Source organism: Scyliorhinus canicula, chromosome 15 (assembly GCF_902713615.1).
Source record: "Scyliorhinus canicula chromosome 15, sScyCan1.1, whole genome shotgun sequence".
Lineage (NCBI taxonomy): Eukaryota > Metazoa > Chordata > Chondrichthyes > Carcharhiniformes > Scyliorhinidae > Scyliorhinus > Scyliorhinus canicula.
This window is the reverse complement of record NC_052160.1, coordinates 57561706-57583043: the sequence shown is the minus strand read 5'-3', so window position 1 is coordinate 57583043 and position 21338 is coordinate 57561706. Positions and strand designations below refer to the sequence as shown.

The 21338-nt window shown below is 44.0% G+C and overlaps 1 protein-coding gene across 2 annotated transcripts in view; it reads right to left on the bottom strand.

The window, feature by feature from the left end:
* The window catches only part of foxk1 (forkhead box K1), a 133316-nt gene that overhangs the window by 13474 nt on the left and 98504 nt on the right, over window positions 1-21338 (bottom strand). The window contains exons 3-7 of one of the 2 annotated variants that reach the window (XM_038819982.1): window positions 14094-14250; window positions 12773-12919; window positions 9918-10111; window positions 9319-9324; window positions 1271-1440 (exon numbers count right to left, since the gene is read on the bottom strand). In XM_038819982.1, the coding sequence (XP_038675910.1) occupies window positions 1271-1440; window positions 9319-9324; window positions 9918-10111; window positions 12773-12919; window positions 14094-14250 (674 nt within the window). The remainder of the gene's footprint in view (window positions 1-1270; window positions 1441-9318; window positions 9325-9917; window positions 10112-12772; window positions 12920-14093; window positions 14251-21338) is intronic. The other variant, XM_038819983.1, reaches the window with a different exon arrangement.

The following is a 21338-nucleotide window of genomic DNA, read 5'->3' as shown; positions in this document are numbered from 1 at the left end:
AAGTACTCATTTGGTGGGGGTGGGTCCAGACTGCTGAGGCCTGATGGGAAAGTAGAATGCATGTGGCGGAGCAGAGGCTGGCTGCTGGGGCCTGGTGCCGGAGCAGAGGGGCTATGGAGAAGAGGGGGGGCTATGGAGAAGAGGGGGGGCTATGGAGAAGAGGGGGCTATGGAGAAGAGGGGGCTACGGAGAAGAGGGGGCGACGGAGAAGATGGAGAGTGGGTTAGTCTGAGTGAGTGAGCATTGTGAGTGAATCTGGCACACACCCTCTCACATTCTGGTAATTTGTATTAATTCCCCCCTGTAAAATTAACAATTTATTGCTACGGCACTTTTGCTCAGCAATTGTCTTAATACCGAAACCTTTTTTTTCAAAATTCAGTTTAAAGTTGTACCAAACCTTATCTTTACGAAATTTGCTCAACAATTTCTTGAGTCAAAGTCTGAAGTTTACAACATGGAAACAGGCCCTTTGGCCCAACTTGTCCACGCCGCCCAGTTTTTAACCACTAAGCTAATCCCAATTGTCCGCATTTGGCCCATATCCCTCTATACCCATCTTACCCATATAACTGTCGAAATGCTTTATAAAAGACAAAATTGAACCCGCCTCTACTACTGCTCTGGCAATACGTTTATAGACCTCTATAAGATCACCCCTGAGCTTCCTACTCTCCAGGGGGAAAAAAACGTCCCAGTCTATCCAGCCTCTCCTTATAACTCAAACCATCAAGTCCAGTAGCATCCTAGTAAATCTTTTCTGCACTTTCTATAATAGGGTGACCAGAACTGAACACAGTATTCCAAGTGTGGCCTTACACTGTAGTGATTCTATTATTCTAACTTCAACAAGATGTCCCAGCTCCTGTATTCAATGTTCTATCAATGAAACCAAACATGCCGATTGCTTTCTTCACCACCCTGTTCGCCGAGTGAAAATAAACTGAAAACATGGCCTTGGGGGCCACAAAGGGAACGAAATGATTGGAAAAGCCAATGTACAGAAGCTCAATAGAAAGAGATGAGCATCGGGACTTGATCAAAAAGAGGGATGGAAAGACGGTGGGGTAAAATATGAGGGCTTAATAGTGCATGCACTATTTAAACTAAACTTAACATATTAAAAATCAGAGAACCTTAACAACCACATAATTCTTTCAGCCTCTATTTTCATTCATCGTCAAATATAGTGATTGAACAGTCGTGTGTACTAGGTCTCAAAATCAGGAGCATCTATAAAACATCCTCTCTTGTAAAAGAGTGTGGTTACCTGGTGCACTTTGAGAATAACGAACCTCTGGCACTGATGCCAGCTTGGAGCTTGCGAAATCATGGTCATGAGAGATAGGGGAACCTTCACGAGATAAGCATTCAGGAGTCTGCAGCCCACTCGAGTGAGGAGAGAGAAGACCTGGATGACTGGGAGACGCAGGGGCACTCCTGAAATGTTAATATGTATTTTTTGTTTTTAAAAAACAGTTCACACAACACATAATTCTCCACAAGAAACGGTGTACAGATGGATGTGTAATTGTGTCCAGAAATTGGCCAGAATGAAGTTAATACTCCACATAGATGGACGGCTGCTGACCAGCTGAGGAGATGGGAAGAAACAGTGCAACTGCCAATTACTTATAAACTGACGTCACCCGAATTTCCTGCAATCCCTCCTACATAAAAACCCAGCCACATATCATAGCTCCTTTTTGAAGAAATTCAGCCTGCCGTACAGGCTGTAGCTACACAGTATTGAAAACAATATATTGATGATATTGTCAATGCACCTCAAATCAAAGCTCACGCCAGTGAAAAAGGTGAGATGAAAAGGATAAGCTACAGTCCAATGCTTTGTCAAGTTCACTTAGTTTTGTACGCCACTGAGGAATAACAGTGTAAAATACCAAATCTTGGCAGCATGTTTAATAAATCATTATTTTTAATACCAAAGTTTGCTTTAAATACAAATGTCAAAATGAACTACTTTTTGGAAGTTAAGTGTGGTTAGGTGCATTTGGAAACGGCATTCATTATATTACAAATGAAACCTTAGTGACTCTCAACCTTGCCCATGGACAGTTTAATTTGAACCATTGACTTGCCAATTCATAATGTACACACCACAACCCATCTAGTATTCAGTTTTTTGTGCTGAGAGTTCACCAAGGTCTTATCTCCAACATGAAGCAGATGTCCATTTATAGAGAGATAGGTTTAGTTTAATCCAGATAAACGGTCTAAGGCTCTGCTCCTTGTGCTGTCTCGTTTGATGGGAGAATTTGGAACATCTCAAAACAGACTGCAAGCTCAATCCTCTGATCCGTACTTTTTGGAAAATATTCTGTGAGGTTTGGAAAATGTACTCACTTTGTTACAGTATACCAGAACTCTTTATGTTTAGGAATGCACTCATGTATTTGGTTGCTGAGGAATGCAATGGTAGAAAGAATTTCAAGACTACAATCTGGAAATGAATCAACTCCTCTTGTATTTATTAGCAAAACATCAGAGGCCCAAGAATTATCCAATTAGAATGCTACATAAAACAGGGGACTGAATTTTCCAGCCCTTCCTGCCAGTGGAGTCTTTCGGTCCTGCCGATGGAAACTCCGGCGGCAGATTTCCTGACAGCGCGACCGCCGAATGTGGGAAGTTATTGAATTAAACAGTATACTTGAGATGAAAATAAAATAACAAACTAGTAACAAGACTAGCAGGCACCTAGAGGATTAAGGAGGTGTGATTTGCCCAGTAACAAGATTAGCGGAAGTCCAGAGACATTGAGGTGTAATTGGGCGCATCAGAAACATTGTTTACCAGAGGTCAGTGAGGCTATACAAATGATAACTTCTAACCGCAAGGAATTTGAGAGAGGTAGACAGCAAAATCCACAGGGTGGAATATCAAATAAACTGAACAATGTAGCTGCTAGCACCTTCATTGATGAAAGAGGCTAGTTCTCCATCCAACAGTCAGTCAGGCCAGTTCCATCTAACATTTAGAGCCACAGCAGATTGCAGATATTCTCCTCTATAGATGCAGTTTTGTGCCTTCAGTGAACCAGGAAGAGATGTGCTCCCGACTTGGTCACCTAAGCAGTGCTGTGTGGAACCTATTAACTGAATTTGACCTATAAAGTTACTCATCATGGATGTTGCTTGGGAAAAGGGATGTTTCAGTGAGTTCAGGGAACGTGGGTATATTTTGGGAACAAGAGATAACTTCAGATAAAACAGTATGTTTAGTTATTCACATACTTAACTGTCATTGTGTTTTTATAGTCTTTTATCATGTGTTTTTTTTCTTTTGCTTTAATAAATATTCTTTATTAATTAATTACACAATGATCGGAAGACTCACAGTATTGTAAATAAAAATACACCACTAAGAACCAGTGTTTCAAGCTTTCCTTTAGGGTGTTCAGATACTTGCAGGTAACGGGGTTCTTAATACCGCAAGACTGATTTAAAGTCACCAATTCAACATATTGCCGACAAGGGCTGACCTTCTTCAAAAAACATGGAAAAGACTTAAAAGTAGCATTTTGAAGTTTGTGGGAGACAATATTACGATCTCACAACAGCATTTGAAATTAGAAAAAGAGATTAGATCTTCCAGTTGTAAATCCTGATTCTTGGGGTTGCTCTCATGAACTTCCATCTATCTAATAAATTGGAGAAAAACTGCAACTGCTGCTAAAAACAATTCTAAATGAGTGTTTGGTTGATTGCTTCAGTAGGCGTTAATAATAAAGAAAATTAAGGGGAGAGCCGGGGGGGGTGGGGGGGGGGGGGGGCCATCGCTATGGGAAGCGGGTCAGAAAAGAAGGGATGACCCGGGGCGAGCAAGGGACAAGACATGGCTAATCGACAGGGAGTAGGGACGGGTCGCTCTGCGACCCGATTGATCACGTGGAACGTAAGGGGGCTGAATGGGCCGGTCAAAAGATCAAGGGTCTTCTCACACCTGAAGGGACTGAAGGCTGATGTAGCAATGCTGCAGGAGACTCATTTGAGGGTAGCAGATCAGGTCCGCCTGAGAAGGGGGTGGGTGGGACAGGTGTTCCACTCAGGCTTGGATATCAAGAACCGGGGGGTGGCGATTTTGGTGGGAAAGAGAGTGTCGTTTGTGGCGGCAGAGGTGGTGGCAGACAAGGAGGGCAGGTACGTGATGGTGAGGGGTAGGCTGCAGGGAGAGAGTGTGGTACTGGTAAATGTGTATGCCCCGAACTGGGACGACGCGGGTTTTATGAGGCGCCTGCTGGGCCTCATCCCGGGACTGGAGGCAGGGGGCCTGATCATGGGAGGGGACTTTAATACGGTGTTAGACCCTGGGCTGGATAGATCGAGTTCCAGGACGAATAGGAGGCCGGCAGCGGCAGAGGTGTTAAGGGGGTTCATGGAGCAGATGGGAGGGGTAGACCCATGGAGATTTGGTAGGCCTAGGGCGAGGGAGTATTCTTTTTTCTCCCACGTCCACAGAGTGTACTCTAGGATCGATTTTTTCGTATTGAACAGGGGGCTGATACCGAGAGTGCAGGACACGGAGTACTCGGCCATTGCGATATCGGACCATGCACCACATTGGGTGGACGTGGACATGGGGGAGGCGCGGGACCAACGCCCGTTGTGGCGCCTGGATGTAGGGCTGTTGGCGGACGAAGAGGTGTGCAGAAGGGTGAGAACGGGCATTGAGAACTATCTGGGTACGAATGACACAGGTGAGGTGCAGGTGGGGACGGTCTGGGAGGCCTTGAAAGCAGTGATTAGAGGAGAGCTGATCTCCATAAGGGCACACAGAGAGAGGAAGGAGAGGCAGGAAAGGGAGAGGCTGGTGGGGGAGCTCCTAGAAGTAGATAGGAAATATGCGGCGGCGCCAGAGGAGGGGCTATTAAGGGAGCGGCGTAGCTTGCAGGCCAGGTTCGACCTACTGACCACTAGGAAGGCGGAAATGCAGTGGAGAAGGGCGCAGGGTGCGGCGTATGAGTACGGGGAAAAGGCGAGCAGGATGCTGGCGCACCAGCTTCGTAAGCGAGATGCAGCCAGAGAGATTGGGGGAGTGAGAGAGAGGGGTGGGGATGTAGTGCAGAAGGGGCAAGAGGTGAATAGGGTCTTTAGGGACTTCTATAGGGAATTGTATAGGTCTGAACCGCCGAAGAGGAGAGGGGGAATGAAGAACTTTCTCGACAAATTGGGGTTCCCAAAGGTACAGGAGGAGCTGGTGGAAGGGTTGGGGGCGCCGATAGAGCTGCAGGAGCTAATTAAAGGGATAGGCCAGATGCAGGCGGGGAAGGCGCCGGGGCCGGATGGGTTCCCGGTGGAGTTTTACAGGAAATTTGTGGACTTGGTGGGTCCAGTGCTGGTGCGAGCCTTCAATGAGGCGCGCGAGGGGGGGGTTCTGCCTCCAACAATGTCGCAGGCCCTGATCTCCTTGATTTTGAAGCGGGACAAGGACCCGGTCCAGTGCGGGTCCTACAGGCCTATCTCCCTCTTAAATGTAGATGCCAAGCTGTTAGCAAAGGTCCTGGCAACCAGGATAGAGGACTGTGTGCCAGGGGTAGTCCATGAAGACCAGACGGGGTTCGTGAAGGGACGCCAACTTAACACAAATGTCTGGAGATTGTTAAATGTGATTATGATGCCAGCAGTGGAAGGGGAGGCGGAGATAGTGGTAGCGCTGGACGCGGAGAAGGCATTTGACAGGGTGGAGTGGGAATACTTGTGGGAGACGTTGGAAAGGTTTGGGTTTGGGGAGGGATTTATCAAGTGGGTAAAACTGCTCTATTCAGCTCCGATGGCAAGTGTGGTAACAAACGGGAGGAGGTCAGAATATTTTGGGCTCCATCGAGGTACTAGGCAGGGATGTCCCCTATCTCCCTTACTCTTTGCATTAGCGATTGAGCCGTTGGCGATGGCACTGAGGGGTTCAGGGGGGTGGAGAGGACTGACAAGGGGAGGGGAGGAACATCGGGTCTCGCTCTATGCGGATGATTTGTTGTTGTATGTGGCAGACCCGGAGGGGGGAATGCCGGAGGTAATGGGGATACTAGCGGAGTTCGGGGACTTTTCGGGATATAAATTAAATCTGGGGAAAAGTGAGGTCTTTGTAATACACCCGGGAGACCAAGGGGAGGGAATTGGGAGGCTCCCCTTCAAAAGAGCAGTTAAAAGTTTTAGGTATTTGGGGGTGCAGGTGGCAAAGAACTGGGGGACCCTACACAAGTTGAACTTTTCCAGACTGGTGGAGCAGATGGAGGAGGAGTTTAAGAGGTGGGACATGGTGCCGCTGTCGCTGGCAGGGAGGGTGCAGTCAGTTAAAATGACGGTCCTCCCGAGGTTCTTGTTTTTGTTCCAGTGTCTGCCCATCTTCCTCCCCAGGGCCTTTTTCAAGAAGGTAACGAGTAGTATCATGGGGTATGTGTGGGCACATGGCACCCCGAGAGTTAGAAGGGTCTTTTTGGAGCGGAGTAGGGATAGTGGAGGGCTGGCGTTACCCAACCTTTCAGGATATTACTGGGCGGCAAATACATCGATGGTACGAAAGTGGATGATGGAAGGGGAGGGGGCAGCCTGGAAGCGCATGGAGAGGGCGTCCTGCGGCAACATAAGCTTAGGGGCACTGGTAACGGCACCATGGCCGCTCCCTCCCACGAGGTATACCACGAGCCCGGTGGTGGCGGCCACCCTCAAGATCTGGGGGCAGTGGAGGCGACACAGGGGGGAAGTGGGAGGTCTGATAGGGGCACCACTAAGAGGGAACCACAGATTTGCGCCGGGAAACACAGGAGGGGGATTCCAGAGCTGGCAGAGGGCGGGTATTAGACAACTGAGGGACTTGTTTATAGAGGGGAGGTTTGCGAGCCTGGGAGAGCTGGAGGAGAAATTTGGGCTCCCCCCGGGGAACACGTTCAGGTACCTCCAAGTGAAGGCATTTGCCAGACGACAGGTAGCGGGGTTCCCCGCGCTCCCCGACAGGGGGGTGAGTGATAGGGTGCTATCAGGGGTCTGGGTCGGGGAGGGGAAGATCTCGGACATCTATAAGATTATGCAGGAGGTGGAGGAGGTACCAGTAGAGGAGCTGAAAGATAAGTGGGAGTTAGAGCTGGGGGAACAGATAGAGGACGGGACATGGGCAGACGCCCTGGAGAGGGTCAACTCGTCGTCGTCATGTGCGAGACTAAGTCTCATTCAATTTAAGGTACTGCATAGAGCCCACATGACGGGGACAAGGATGAGTCGGTTTTTCGGGGGTGAAGACAGGTGTATTAGATGTTCGGGAAGCCCTGCGAATCATGCACATATGTTTTGGGCATGTCCGGCACTGGAGGAGTTCTGGAAGGGGGTGGCAGGGACGGTGTCGAGAGTGGTGGGGTCCAGGGTCAAGCCAGGATGGGGACTTGCGATCTTCGGGGTTGGGGTGGAACCGGGGGTACAGGAGGCGAGGGAGGCTGGAATATTAGCCTTTGCGTCCTTGGTGGCTCGGAGGAGGATCCTGATTCAGTGGAGGGACGAAAGGCCTCCGAGTGTTAACACCTGGTTAAACGACATGGCAAACTTCATCCAACTGGAAAGGATCAAATTCGCCCTAAAATTTCTTGGAAGACCACAATTGACATTAAAGTGATCATCATAGTAAAATGAACCCCTTACACTTAGTGCTGTACACTTTTAAAGCATCTGGACTATTGAAGGCAAAGTATCATAATCGGTTAGCTTTAAGAGGCAAGGAGCCAGAGTTAAAACAGTCAGATTGACAGCCCACTGTGAAAAGAACTTGATAAAAACGTTTCCAGAAGAGTGACTGAAACTAGGGCACTGATATCTAAGAAACCAGCTGGGGCGGCAATGGAAAGACAATGGACTTGGCATTCTGACATGATATGGGTCATCTTCATTCAAAACTATCTTGTGAATCTCTACATTCTTGATCAAGTTATCCTGCAGTAATTTCTTTTAAAAATACCAAATTATAAACAGGAAATTGATTGTTTATTGCCCATCTCTTTCAAGATCACATGCTAGGTCATGGTTTCGCAATCTCAGAAGAGGGATGAGTATTTTAGCAAGGACGAGTATTTTAAAATTAAGGAGCTGTCGGCCCGGTAGACAGTGTCGATTAGTAAGCAAAGGGGGTGATGGATGATGCTGACTAGCCGAGAGTTAGAATACAGCCAGCAGAGTCTGGGTGAACTCAAATCTATTTAGGGCAGGAGACTGCAGAAGAATAACACGTCACCTGGCCCAAGCAGAGTTACCAAAAATAAATTAGGAAGAAGGTAGTATGTTGCCTGTATGGATTCTCAACTGAAAAGATGGAGAAAGTCAACAGAGATTGGAAAGGGAATAAAGAAATATTGACTGAAAAGAACAAAATAGGCCCAATGGAATTACGACCATACTGCTTCTGTAACCTAAATGTGGAACCATTGGTCACCACGGTGCTAATGCCATTGAAAACACAGAAAGAAGCCAGTCATAGCCTTGAAACACAGGTTGAGCAGGATATGGAGAATAAGAGGCTACCAAATTAATTAAATTCAAAAGACCTTTGACTGTGTCAAATTTTCAAATTCCAGTTTAAAAATTCCACTTGCAAGACCTGGTAACCACCATCCTCAAAAATAGTCTTACAACACCAGGTTAAAGTCCAACAGGTGATTCACCTGAGGAAGGAGCAGTGCTCTGAAAGCTAGTGATTTGAAACAAACCTGTTGGACTTTAACCTGGTGTTGTAAGACTTCTTACTGTACTCACCCCAGTCCAACGCCGGCATCTCCACATCACACCCAATGACAAGAGCAGCGGTAACTGAATCCAAACTGGTAAAACTGGGACCCACAATATGTTTTATTTGAATTTGCCTGTTTCTGGAGCCATTTTGTTGAAGATTCAAATTTTAAAACCATGGGGCTAAAGAGAAAACTAGAAATGACATATGATTGAAACCTGAAGAAATCTAGGTCATGGGTCTGGAGGCACATTCATTCGAACGTCCCACAGAAGACGATAGATACTCAACAACCCCACATGAATTAAGACAGAGGGCAACTTCGACAATGCAGCTGTCTCTCAGCACCTTATTGAAGTGTCTGCCTAGATAATGCGCTCCAGACTGAAGTGGAGCCTGAACACTACCCTCAAACGAACATGTTACCAACTGAGCCAACCAAGACAAGGAAACCACACGAACCTACAGCCTCTTTCTGTCCCACCTACTTTTCTACAAATTAAAACAAGTGGGTTAAGAAATCACACTGTCTGTGGTGTTCAGTGAGCACATTGGTACAGTATAATTACGGTAGGAACAACAGAAAACACTTACTCAGCTCTGCACACAGCCAGAGGACAGCACAAGGGAAAAAGAAGGCAAAGAGAGTCAGCACCACTGTACCAAATAGTCTTTTTACTCGAGCATTTGGAGATTATCTGGGGTACCACAGCTATTAAAGGATTATGGATGCCTCTGCAGTGAAAATTTTAGATTGTGACAAGTAACAGACCGCTGGAGATTTACATTAGCAAAACAGCATAAGGTTATCTATGTCTTGGAGCATTTGCAGTATTTCCACGATTTCAGTACAGTTTGGGATGATCTTTTTACCAAAGCATTCCTCAGCTGAATCTCGTTTACATCACAAGTCACTCTAGAGAAAGACATAGGTATGGAATACCTATTCATAATATTATATGTGTTGTCTATATAAATCAAGTACCTCGAGCTCTGCAGTTTTTCCTATCACACGAAAAGCAGGGTTATATTAATCAAGGTTTGCTATGGCCAATGAAAAATGGCTACCCCTGCATTGATCAATGTTTTACAAAGCAGAGCCGGAGGTGTCTCGCAAGCTCAGCCCAAATATTCTACAATTTAAAAACCAAAAGTCAATAACATTCAAAATGCAAATTGGTATAGCTTCCAACCTGGAGGAGATGGGCCCAAATGGCGTCCTGAAACAAGATACCCCTCGCTGCCTACGTTTTCGGAATGCCTGTTCCACCAACTTTGCCTCTGATGAAGGGTCGATTCTCCAAAATGACCCTTTCCCAGGTTCTTCCTGCGACCGTGGAACTTTGATAAAATAGCGGTTTAAAGAAAGATTGTGGCGGATTGAATTCTGTCTCAAAGAGAAAAAAAAATACTGGAAGTTCAACTGCAGACAAAAACACACGGTCAGATTGACTGAACAACACACAGCAAGTATTTTAGCTCCATTGCAAGGGCTTTTAACTTTCAGGTCAAAAATAAACTTTGCATAGAATCATACAGAAGAGAAGGAGGCCATGTGGGCCATCATGTCTGTGCCAGCTCCATGAAAGAATTATCCAAATCAGTCCCATCCCTTTACTCTTTCTCCAGAACCCTGAAAATCATTATTTCTAAGTTCATATCCAATTCCAAAACATGCATTATAAAATATAGGGCAAAGCACATATCAGGAAGAGCTCATAGTCCATTCAGGGGAACATTCACATGCCAAGAATATGGCACACCCATTGTATAGCTCTCCTTTCTGTATTACAACTTCTGGTTTGCAGCCCTACACGAGATCCATCTGCTCAGTGAGTGCTGCATATTGCTTCAAACCACAAATCTAGTTTTGCTGGCTTTAAACATACTTGCAGAAGTCTGGGCAGCTGCCTGTTGGCAAGATGAAAAGATTAATCTTTTATTATTTTGTCCTGCTGGATGGAACATTAATGTTGTTTTAAATTCCCCGACACCATTTAATTCTTCTTTTGTCTTTTAAGAAAAAAAAACTATTTTTCTAGCATTTCAAGAGTAATGTTTTTAATATTTTCCACAGGCTTGCATAATGACCATATTATGACCAAAGCAGCCAGCCCGCATGTCACATTCTAGCATAGTTTTCATAATATGGAAATTGGATTGTGAAGGAACCTTTCGATCCACCATCAAGAACCTAAAAGTTAAAACATAGCAATGAAACATTGCTTTCAATTCAGAATCTCTTTTATCAGCAATAAATCTTTTGGGGGGGGGGGGGGGGGGGGGAGAAGAGAGAGAGAGAGACTTCTCACATTTGGTTCATGTCCCAATAAATTCCAATTCCTGGCAAAAAAAAACAGGAATTATTTTTGTTAATTAAGAAATTACTTTCAGGAGGAATGGGTCCTTTCACCTTTAGGATTGGGGTATCGGAACTACCTAGACAGATAGGACATTAATTAATTTTTTTCTATAAATTTCAAGGATCTCTGCTGAAAACAAGTTTTGTGTTTTCAGGACAGAACTCAACAATAAACACCCATTATATTGGCATGAACAATGAAGAATACCGTACCAGCAGAAAGAACGGGATTTACATGGGGCGTGATTCTCCGCCGGTGTGATTTTCCATTTTGCCGGCGCCCGGGGTTTTTCCGAGGGCGTGGGGCTGCCCGACAATGGGAAACACCATTGACCGGCTGGCGTGACGAAGCCGAAAAATGGCACGGCGGGGCGGAGAATCCAGCCCACGGTCTCTCATTATTCACTACACATTATATTTGGAAACAAAGTTTCCGACTTTCTTCAGCCTGTGACAGATTGGCAAGTATGACCATCACCTCGACTTTGACGCTAAATACTGCATCTACACCACTCAAGTGAACCATCCGTTTCTTTGCATAATCCACATAGTTAAGAGTTCAAGCACATGCTCAATATTAAACAGGGTCTGTAAATTAAAGTTCATTGATGGCAACGCTCAAGATCTCACTATTAGGGGCTGGTTTAGCACACTGGGCTAAATCGCTGGCTTTGAGAGCAGACCCAGGCAGGCCAGCAGCACGGTTCAATTCCCGTAACTGCCTCCCCGAACAGGTGCCGGAATGTGGCAACTAGGGGCTTTTCACAGTAACTTCATTGAAGCCTACTCGTGACAATAAGCGATTTTCATTTTTTTCATTTCATATCTTCAGATTATAGAATTATATCCAGAACCATAGAATGATGCAGCACAGAAAGAAGCTACTCGGCCCATCGTCCATGTGGCAGTTTTAACTCTTCTTCATAGCTTTTCCCGCTTCAAGTATTCACTCACACACATACACACACACACGAATATTTGTGAACTTCAGTACTGATATAGGGATAAAGAGTGTATACTTTGACTTGGTGGGATGTAACAATTGATGCTCTCCGTGCATCTGTATCGTGGCCTCAACATTTCACCTATTTCTCAAAGATTTAGAAGAAGGAATACAGAGAAGTATATTCAAATTGATTGATAAATAAGTAGCGTGGATGGAAGCAGGATTAACAGGCAAATTTAGTGGGCAAAACTAAGGTAAATGGAGCTCAATACAGGCAAATACGAGGTCATCCACTTTCAATTCAAGAAATCAGAGTATTTTCTAAATGGTGAGAAATGAAGAACTGTGAAGGAGGAAGATGATTTGATTGTCCAAGAACACACACCTCAATTAAAGCAATTGTGCACAGGCATAAAAACGTTAATGAAATGGTGATTTCTGCAAAATGAAACGGTGGGAGGGTGAAAGGACAAAAGCTATGCTTCAGTTTTATAGTCTTGGTCAGATCCAACTGAACTACTACATTAATTCTTAGCAACACAAAAAGGATATATTGGCCTTGGAGGTGGTGCAGGGCAGATTAACCAGAAAGATACCACGGCTGAAATAAATTGAATTAGGATGTCAGATTACATCACCTAGTTTGGTTAATCTGATGAATGATAAATTTATGGCATAACCAGATAAAATATCCTCATTTAGAAATTTCTATGCCAATGCCAGTTCATGAGTTCACCCACCTGCCACCCTTTGTCAGCTGTCCTGTAGTACGGGTAATGCTTTGTGATATGTGCGTAAATGCCGCTTAGTGTTAGCTGTTTGTCCTGAGCAGAAGATATGGCCTGTACAATCAGCTGTGCATAGGAATAAGGGGGCTTTGAATCATCCTGGACAAAAAAAAGAGAATCAACATTAACAAAAACATAGGCATACATGGAGATGGTAAACCTTTTTGAAAAACGGTTAGGGTCAGAATTTCAACAGGATGTTATTTGTAAATGTAATTAGTTTTAACTTAAAACATCCACGCTAATATATTGGGTAGGATGTAAACACCCTCAAACGATACATTCCTGTAAAGGTTCTGAAGCATGTAGTAAAGGATCCTTAGGTGGATCTCTGGTCCATGCTAAGCTAATTAATCTCAGCTGGATACACGTTATCTGAAGGCATTTAGGATCAGGATCCCCAAGCCGGAGTGGGAGAGGAGATGGACGAAAAGCAGAGGTTGAAACAGAAGGTGTTTCCACTGTGGATCATGATTTGCCTGAAACCGTACTTGTTGATATTGGGCAACAACAGCCTACTGAAATCTAATGCCTAGAATCACGTATGAAGACTTGGAGAAGCTAGTAAAAAGACTGTTAACATATGTAGAGCTTAGGAGCAAAGATGTTTTACTGCCTTGTTCAGACTGCATCCAGTGTGCAGGGTCTCCTTACCCAAGGAAAGACCTTGCTGCGGGAGTGCAACGAAGGTTCACCAAACTGATTTCTGGGATGGCGGGATTGTCCAATGAGGAATGATTAAATATACTGGGCATTTATTCTCCGAAGGTTAGAAGAATTAGAGGTGATCTTATTCGAACATATAAAATTCCTACAGGGCTCAACATGGTAGATGCAGGAAGAGCGCTTCCCATAGCTGCGCATCTAGAACCAGGGAGCAGAGTCTCAGAATCGGGCAGGTCATTTAGGACCGAGATGAGAAGAGAAGAAATTTCTTCATTCCGAGGGTGGCAAACTTTTGGAATTCTCTGTCTCAGAAGGCTGTGGGGGCTCAACGTTGATATTGATTGTTTTTTTTCTAATATGTAGAAAACTAAACTAAGGATGGGGGATGGAGAAGAAACAATGCAGGGAAATGGCACTGAAGTAGATGATCAGTCATGACCTCATTAACTGGCAGAGTGGGCTCGAAGGGCTGAATGGCCTATTTCTTATACGAGCACAAGTTACTATCTTCAGCAGCAGAGGCAAAAGGGGAGCAAATCGCCAGAGGTGGAAAGATCACTGCAACTACAGGACTAAAGAGATCCACACTATTAACACAGTTCCAAACCTTGGGGCTGTCACCGCCAGATGTTTCTGCCTGTTGCTCGGATGCTGCTTTTTCTGCAAACGCTGCTGCTAGCTGTAGATCTCTGGTGATGTTGCGTCCGAAGCGGTATCCAGAGGAGCCGGCACCACGTGGACTCACAGGACAGGAATTGGGGACACTGTTCAAAGTTGAAAAACATTTTTGGTCAAAAACTGCACCGTGAATAAAACTGAAAAATAAAATTGATAAGATTTACTTTCCGTTCGATTAACTCAATTTAAAACCCAGCTGCAGCATTTTAGGTAGAATACAAGTACCTGGGTTCTTTTGGATCAGACCTTAAACCAATTGCTCAAAAACAATCCTTCTTTCCTCAGGTTTCTTTCCTGGTTCCCGCAACACAAAAACTCTTGTTTTCTCTGGGCAATTACATGGAAAACAGTCAGGGTTCCAAGGTCTTCAGATTGCTGCTTGTTCTTCTCAGTACTATGGTGAAGAGCAGCTCTCTTAAACATCAAGAAACACTGCCCTGCTGTAACACCATTTTAATAGGGCTGTCAGCATTAGATCCATGTGACAGGCTGAAACTCACTGGTTTAAAAATGGATTCCCACAGTACAAAACCTCAGTGTGGAGTCAGTATCTAACCAGACACACTCAAATCTCCCCACCTCAAAACACAGAGATACATTCATTACACAGGAAATAAGCCAACAAAGAAACATTGCCGAATGGTTGGTCTGCTCACAACCATCAAAAGTAAATATTAATACGTGCTCAGATATCAGTACACACAAGAAAAAGCACATTAAAGGATACTATTGTGCATTACGTTTCTTCTCTTCAGTCTTCCTTTGGAACCAATGCTAAAATTATAATTTAAATGCAGATACAGGACTGGCTCGATTCCATGTTGGAACCCTCAGGAGGAATAAGGATTCACTCCGCACCTTTTTGACATATTGTGCAAATCCAGTGCTATGTCACATCATATGTAAAAATTGCTCTTGGTTCTCCTGGGATTGCAACCTACCACCAACTAATTTAAATGTCTACCACGCCTAAAGTTTACATTAATGGTTAGGAGTCAATTCTGCATTTCAACTCTCAGCAAAATGCATACAGCTCATCCCATAAACGGTTGATTGCAACTAAATACAGCAGTCTTAATTCATCATCTCAAATTGCTCCCACCATCAGGACAGGCCTATAATCAGCAATATTCACCCCAGCATTATTTAGCACAAAATTATTTCTCCAGAATGCCCAACTTAAAAGGAGAAAATGTATAATTTAATCATATTGTTGCCTGATTATCACGGTTCAGGTGCAGCAGTTGCACAATGGTCATTAACGAAATCCCAATAACACAGAAGCAACATGGCAATCACTGAAAAGGTATTACTGTGAATCTCAGAACCTTAAAGATATTTTTGAAAGGATAAGGGAAGGTGATATCATAACTATGGACATTTGACATTATTTAACTTGGAAATCATATTAGATCTACAGCCTTCAAAACATGAGTCATTTAGGTCTACTAATGTACATGTGATATACATTCATCTAACTACTGCTCCAACTTTTGTGCAGTCCACTCAACTGCATGCAGTTGCATGTACACACTCGGCCTCTCTACCAGAGCCCTGACCATGCACATCCCGTCACTACTCCTCGTCCTTCTGTCCGTTTAAAATAGCAAGGACCTCCCCTTCACCGCAAACAACCCTACCTCTTCTAACCAATAATAATCTTTATTATTATCACAAGTAGGCTTACATTAACACTGCAATGAAGTTACTGTGAAAAGCCCCTAGTCACCACATTCCGGCACCTGTTCGGGTACACGAAGGGAGAATTGAGAATGTCCAATTCACCTACCAGCACATCTTTTGGGACTTGTGGGAGGAAACCGGAGTACTCGGAGGAAACCCACGCAGACAGGGGGAGAACGTACAGACTCCGCACAGACAGTGACCCAAGCGGAAATTGAACCCGGGACCCTGGCGCTGTGAAGAAACAGTAATAGCCACTGTGCTACCGAAGTATGATGACTCCAAGAGCAGTACTTAAATGACTAAAGACAGCACACATGTGTGAACAGCAAGCATGTAAAATTCTTATACCAAAAAAAGGTCTGAGTGCAGATGACATTACATATTAAATAGGTGAAAGTGCAGTAAAGTATGCATGCAAGTCTCCAATTAGTGCTGGATACTGCCGTAACATTTTGTGGCTTCTCTAGTGGCAAGAAAATTAGAACTGTAACTTAATTAAATGGATGATGTAGCCAAAATCAAATTTGGCGTTGTTAATACAAAACATTGGTGACAATGTGAAGTCACAAGGAAGCTACAATATCCTATACATTTTAGAGCGATAGCATCCTATATATTGCAGATGTATAACTTCCAATGCATTGCAGATGTATAACTTCCAATGCATTGCAGAGCCATAGCACCCGATGCATTGCAAAGCCATAGCACCCGATGCATTGCAGAGCCATAGCACCCGATGCATTGCAGCCATAGCACCCGATGCATTGCAGAGCCATAGCACCCGATGCATTGCAGAGCCATAGCACCCGATGCATTGCAGAGCTATAGCACCCGGTGCATTGCAGAACTATAGCACCCGGTGCATTGCAGAGCTATAGCACCCGATGCATTGCAGAGCTATAGCACCCGATGCATTGCAGAGCTATAGCACCCGATGCATTGCAGAGCTATAGCACCCGATGCATTGCAGAGCTATAGCACCCGATGCATTGCAGAGCTATAGCACCCGATGCATTGCAGAGCTATAGCACCCGATGCATTGCAGAGCTATAGCACCTGATGCATTGCAGAGCTATAGCATGCTATGCATTGCAAAACTATACCATCCTATAGATTGGAGAGATATAGCATCCTATACATTGCAGAGCTACAGCATCCAACTGCATAGATAATGCAAAGTTCTCCTTTTGTAAAGGTACATTCGCTGGGGCAGAAATCTCAGATATGGGATACAAGAAAAACGCAGCAACCAATTTACACACAGCAAAGACCGATAGACAGTACATAGAACAGTAGTAGCCAGGTAAATGGCCAGAGACAAATATTGAGCAGGGCACCAGGAGAATTTGCTGATTTTCTTTGAACAGCGCGATGGGATTTTTACTTCCAATCAAAAATAAAACCTGACAGGGCTGCAGTTTAATATCTCAATCGAGAAGCAGCACCTTTGACAATGTGGTACTGCACTGATGCATCAGCCAAGATTGCGGGTTCCAAGTTCTGACATCTCACTCCGAGGTAAAGATGCTACCACTGATTTGTACCGAGAGAAACAAAGTTACAACTACTGAATACGGTCACCCGGACTACTCGTCACAGGTAACTGAAGCTCCATACATTAGCAGCACAACATTAAAAACTTTCAATTACAATGTTGTGTTAGGTACACTGGTCTAACACTGGCTGCAACTGGATGCAGTTTAGTTCAGAAAGATACTCCAGACCTTGAAGTTACTTCAGTCAGGTTTACTGAACTAATAGCACAGTTCTCTGTGAGTCCGACTCTCTGCTAACTTAAGTGTGGTTACTCTGTCTGACTGAATCAGGCTAGCTCTTAGCCACGTGGTGGAGGTGTGAGATTGTAACAACACTCTTGACTGACTCTCTAGATGTTCATCAGTGGAAAGAGGTGGAGGGTGAGTACCTCGTGTCTTTTAGTCAGGTCCCACCCCTGGGTGTCCTGCCTGCTTATTGGTCATGTCGTGTTCTGTGTCCATTAGCTGCTTGTCTGTATATCATTGTGTGTGTGTGCCTGCATATCATGACATACAGAACTTTATTACTGCAATACATTTTCATATACAACTGCTCATATTCATTTGGCAGCTATAACATAAATTAAACGTTCGGAGGCACTTCACAGGAAGTTTTCAGTCAGCTATGAGCCACATCAGGAGATATTATGGTCAGGCGACCAAAACCTTGGTCAAAGAGGTAGGTTGTAAAGGAGCTAAATAAGGGAGAACGGCAAAGAGGTGCAGGGAGGGAATTTCAGGGCAACTGAAACATATACTGTATTTCTTCTGGCATGCTGCATGATAAAGCTGCAAGAGGATCCAAACCACTAACAAAAAGCATTTCATTTCTGGGTAGTCATGTGAGTTTCCAACACACATGCAATCTCTTCCTCTCTTCTTGCCACAATGCAGCCCAGCCCCCACAACCACATGCCTCCCCCTCCCCCCACAACAAAAACATTCATAGGAAATATAATTGAGAAAGGATGAAAAAAATGCAAGAACTGTCACAAGGTGGCGCACTCAACATACCTGTTGAATAAATGATATTGAAGAATGAACAATCTAAAGCAAAACAATTGAGCATTTGTTTAAATAATTCCAGAGCAGAGGATCTATAAACAAGGTAAGCAACATCGATTTGAGATCGGGACAAACACAAATATCAACAATGTACACGGTCAGTGTTCCCAATGTCAATGACCATTAGGCACATTATTGATTTTTTTCCCCCAATTATTTCATGGGATGTGGCCGTTGTTGGCTCGGCTAACGTTTGTTGCACATTCCTAATTGCTCCCAAGCTGGTAGTGGTGTTCCAATGCGCCTGCTGCCCTTGTGCTTCGAAGTGGTCACGGGTTTGGAAGGTACTGTTGAAGGAGTCTTGGTGAGTTGCTAGAGTGTATTCCGTAGATGGCACACGCTGCTCCTACTGTGTGCCAGTAGCGGAGGTAGTGAATGTTTAGGGTAGTGGATGGGGTGCCTATCAAGTGGACTGCTTTGTCTTAGTTGGCGCTGAGCTTCTCGAGTGTTGTTGAAGCTGCACTCATCCAGACAAGTGGGGAGTATTCACACTCGTGATTTGTACCTTGTAAATAGTTGACAGATTTTAGGGAGGCGGGCGGAGAGTTACTCATCACAGAATTCCCAATGTCTGACCTGTTCTTGTAGCCACATTATTTATATAGCTACTCCAGTCTGATTAATGGTAACCCCATGGCTGTTACCGACGGAAATGCCTTTGAATGACATGGGGAAATGGTTAGAGATACTCCTTTGTTGCAGATGGTCATTGCCTGACACTTGTGTGGCGTGAATGTTACTTGCCACTTATTTCCCAAGCCTAAATGTTGTCCACATCTTGCTGCATATAGACACAGACTGCTTCATTATCAGAGGAGTTGCGACTAAGGATTGATAACACCCGACAAAAATATTGCAAAGAGAAAGTGACCTTATGTTCAATGTTTCGATTACACAATAAATTACAAGCTGGAGAGAGGCATACAGTAATCAGTTCCAGGAGGAATTCCTCGTTTCCACCCAAAATGGCAAACTCTAATGTGTGAATATTTAAGATTTGAGCTAGACTATTCTCTGGACAGTTAGGCAATTCTCAGCAATGAAAGATCATTTTCTTCCAGTATTTTGTTGAGATACAAATGTTTTACTACCCCCAATGGCTCAACAGTAGTACTTGCAAGTAATTCCCGTCTTGTCTGTACTGGAAGATTTGCCTTTGCAGAGTTTGTGAGGATTAACAATTACCACACTGGCAGTATTCTGCTAACTGAATTTACCAGTGTCACGGCAAAAAGTTGGACATTAATTACTGCCATGGGAATGTCACTTTAAGAAATGTTTGTCTGCTCAAGTGGCTGCAGTGATGTCAGCGTGGATGGAGCTGAGCTCTGGCTCTGCTTTTTACTTTCGCTTTCGGCTGTTTGCTACAGGGTGTGTTTAGTTTTGTTTTCAGAGAGAAGAGCTGCATTGAAAGCCAGCAGATGCGCATGGATCTCTCTACAAGCTAAAGAGTGTTCATTTGGATGATTTCAAAATGATAACTGCTCTCAGTAGAGAATTTAAACCTGATCTCCGTGTTAAAAAGGGTCTTTTGTCTTCCAGATGTTGTGCGGGAATTTATTAAGGGTTATCTATTGAGTACTGTATTCTTTGGGGATTTATTGGTGTTGATAGTTGTTAAGATGTTTACTGTGGGTTTATAAAGTGTTAACTGGTTTCATAAATAAACTGTTTTAATTTAAAAGTACTGTAGATTTCTGTTGTATTACACCTGCAGAGTAAACCCGTGTGTTCCCCATAACCACAATCTATTAAACGTTGTGGGTCAGGTGAACTCCATGATACACTTTGGGGTTCTCTAAACCCCAGCCCATAACATTACTCAGAGCAGGTTTTACAGACAGATCCTTATTTTCAGTTGTGTCGGGGTCTCCTGGCTGAACGTCCACCCTCTTGTTAGCTGGAGCTCACCTAAAACTCTACTTACTATACATTAGCTGCCTGTCCGACATAAAATAGTCATCCTTGTTTGCAAATCCCTCCCAGGCCTCGCCCCTTTCCCATCTCCAAACTCCTCCAATCCTACAAGATTCCAAAATCTCCACATCCTTCCAATTCTGGTTTCTTGTACATCCCCCTAAAATAAATAAAATCTTTGCACCATTGGCAACTATACATTCAGCTTCCTTGGTCCTAAGCTCTGGAACTTCCTTCCTAAACCTCTCTAACCCTCTCCCCCTTTAAGACTCTTCTTAGAAACCTGCTTCTTTGGCCAAGCATTTGGTGCCCTGACTCAACAACACTTCCGTAGCTCAGTGATTTTTTAAAAAATGTAACTCTCCTGTGAAGTGCCTTGGAATGTTTTACAATGTTAACGGTGCTGTATAAATGGAAGAGTTTGTTGTAGTGAAATGTAGCACAAACATCTCAGCAAATGCTGCAACTACAAACATGCATCAAGAAAACAGTACTGTACACTAAAGATTTTTTCTGAACAAACATAAATCTTGACAAACAAAGGCCAAATTACTGGTACGCATTTATGTTTAATCTTCTTGTAGTAATGTCATCCAAGCATGGCAGCCATAATGCCACACATCAAGTGGATCCCATTGAAGGAAGAGCAAGAGAATGTTGATGGTCTGATCTATCATCAGAATTTTAGAGATCTACTTTTAATCCCTTGAACCGTCTGAAATTTAGGTTTGAAAGATGAATAACACAGAAACAGAACTGGCAAAGCTATTTATTAAAATATCCACAACGTACAAGTACTTTTGATCTACGGTGGATCTCAACAGGATTCAACAATTTGTATTTATATAGGACCTTTAACGCAATAAAATGTCCAAATGCTGCACAGGAGCATTACGAAGCAAATTTAGATACCAAGCCACACAGGTGTAACTTGTTTGGGCTGACAAGTGGCAAGTTACATTCGTGCCAGA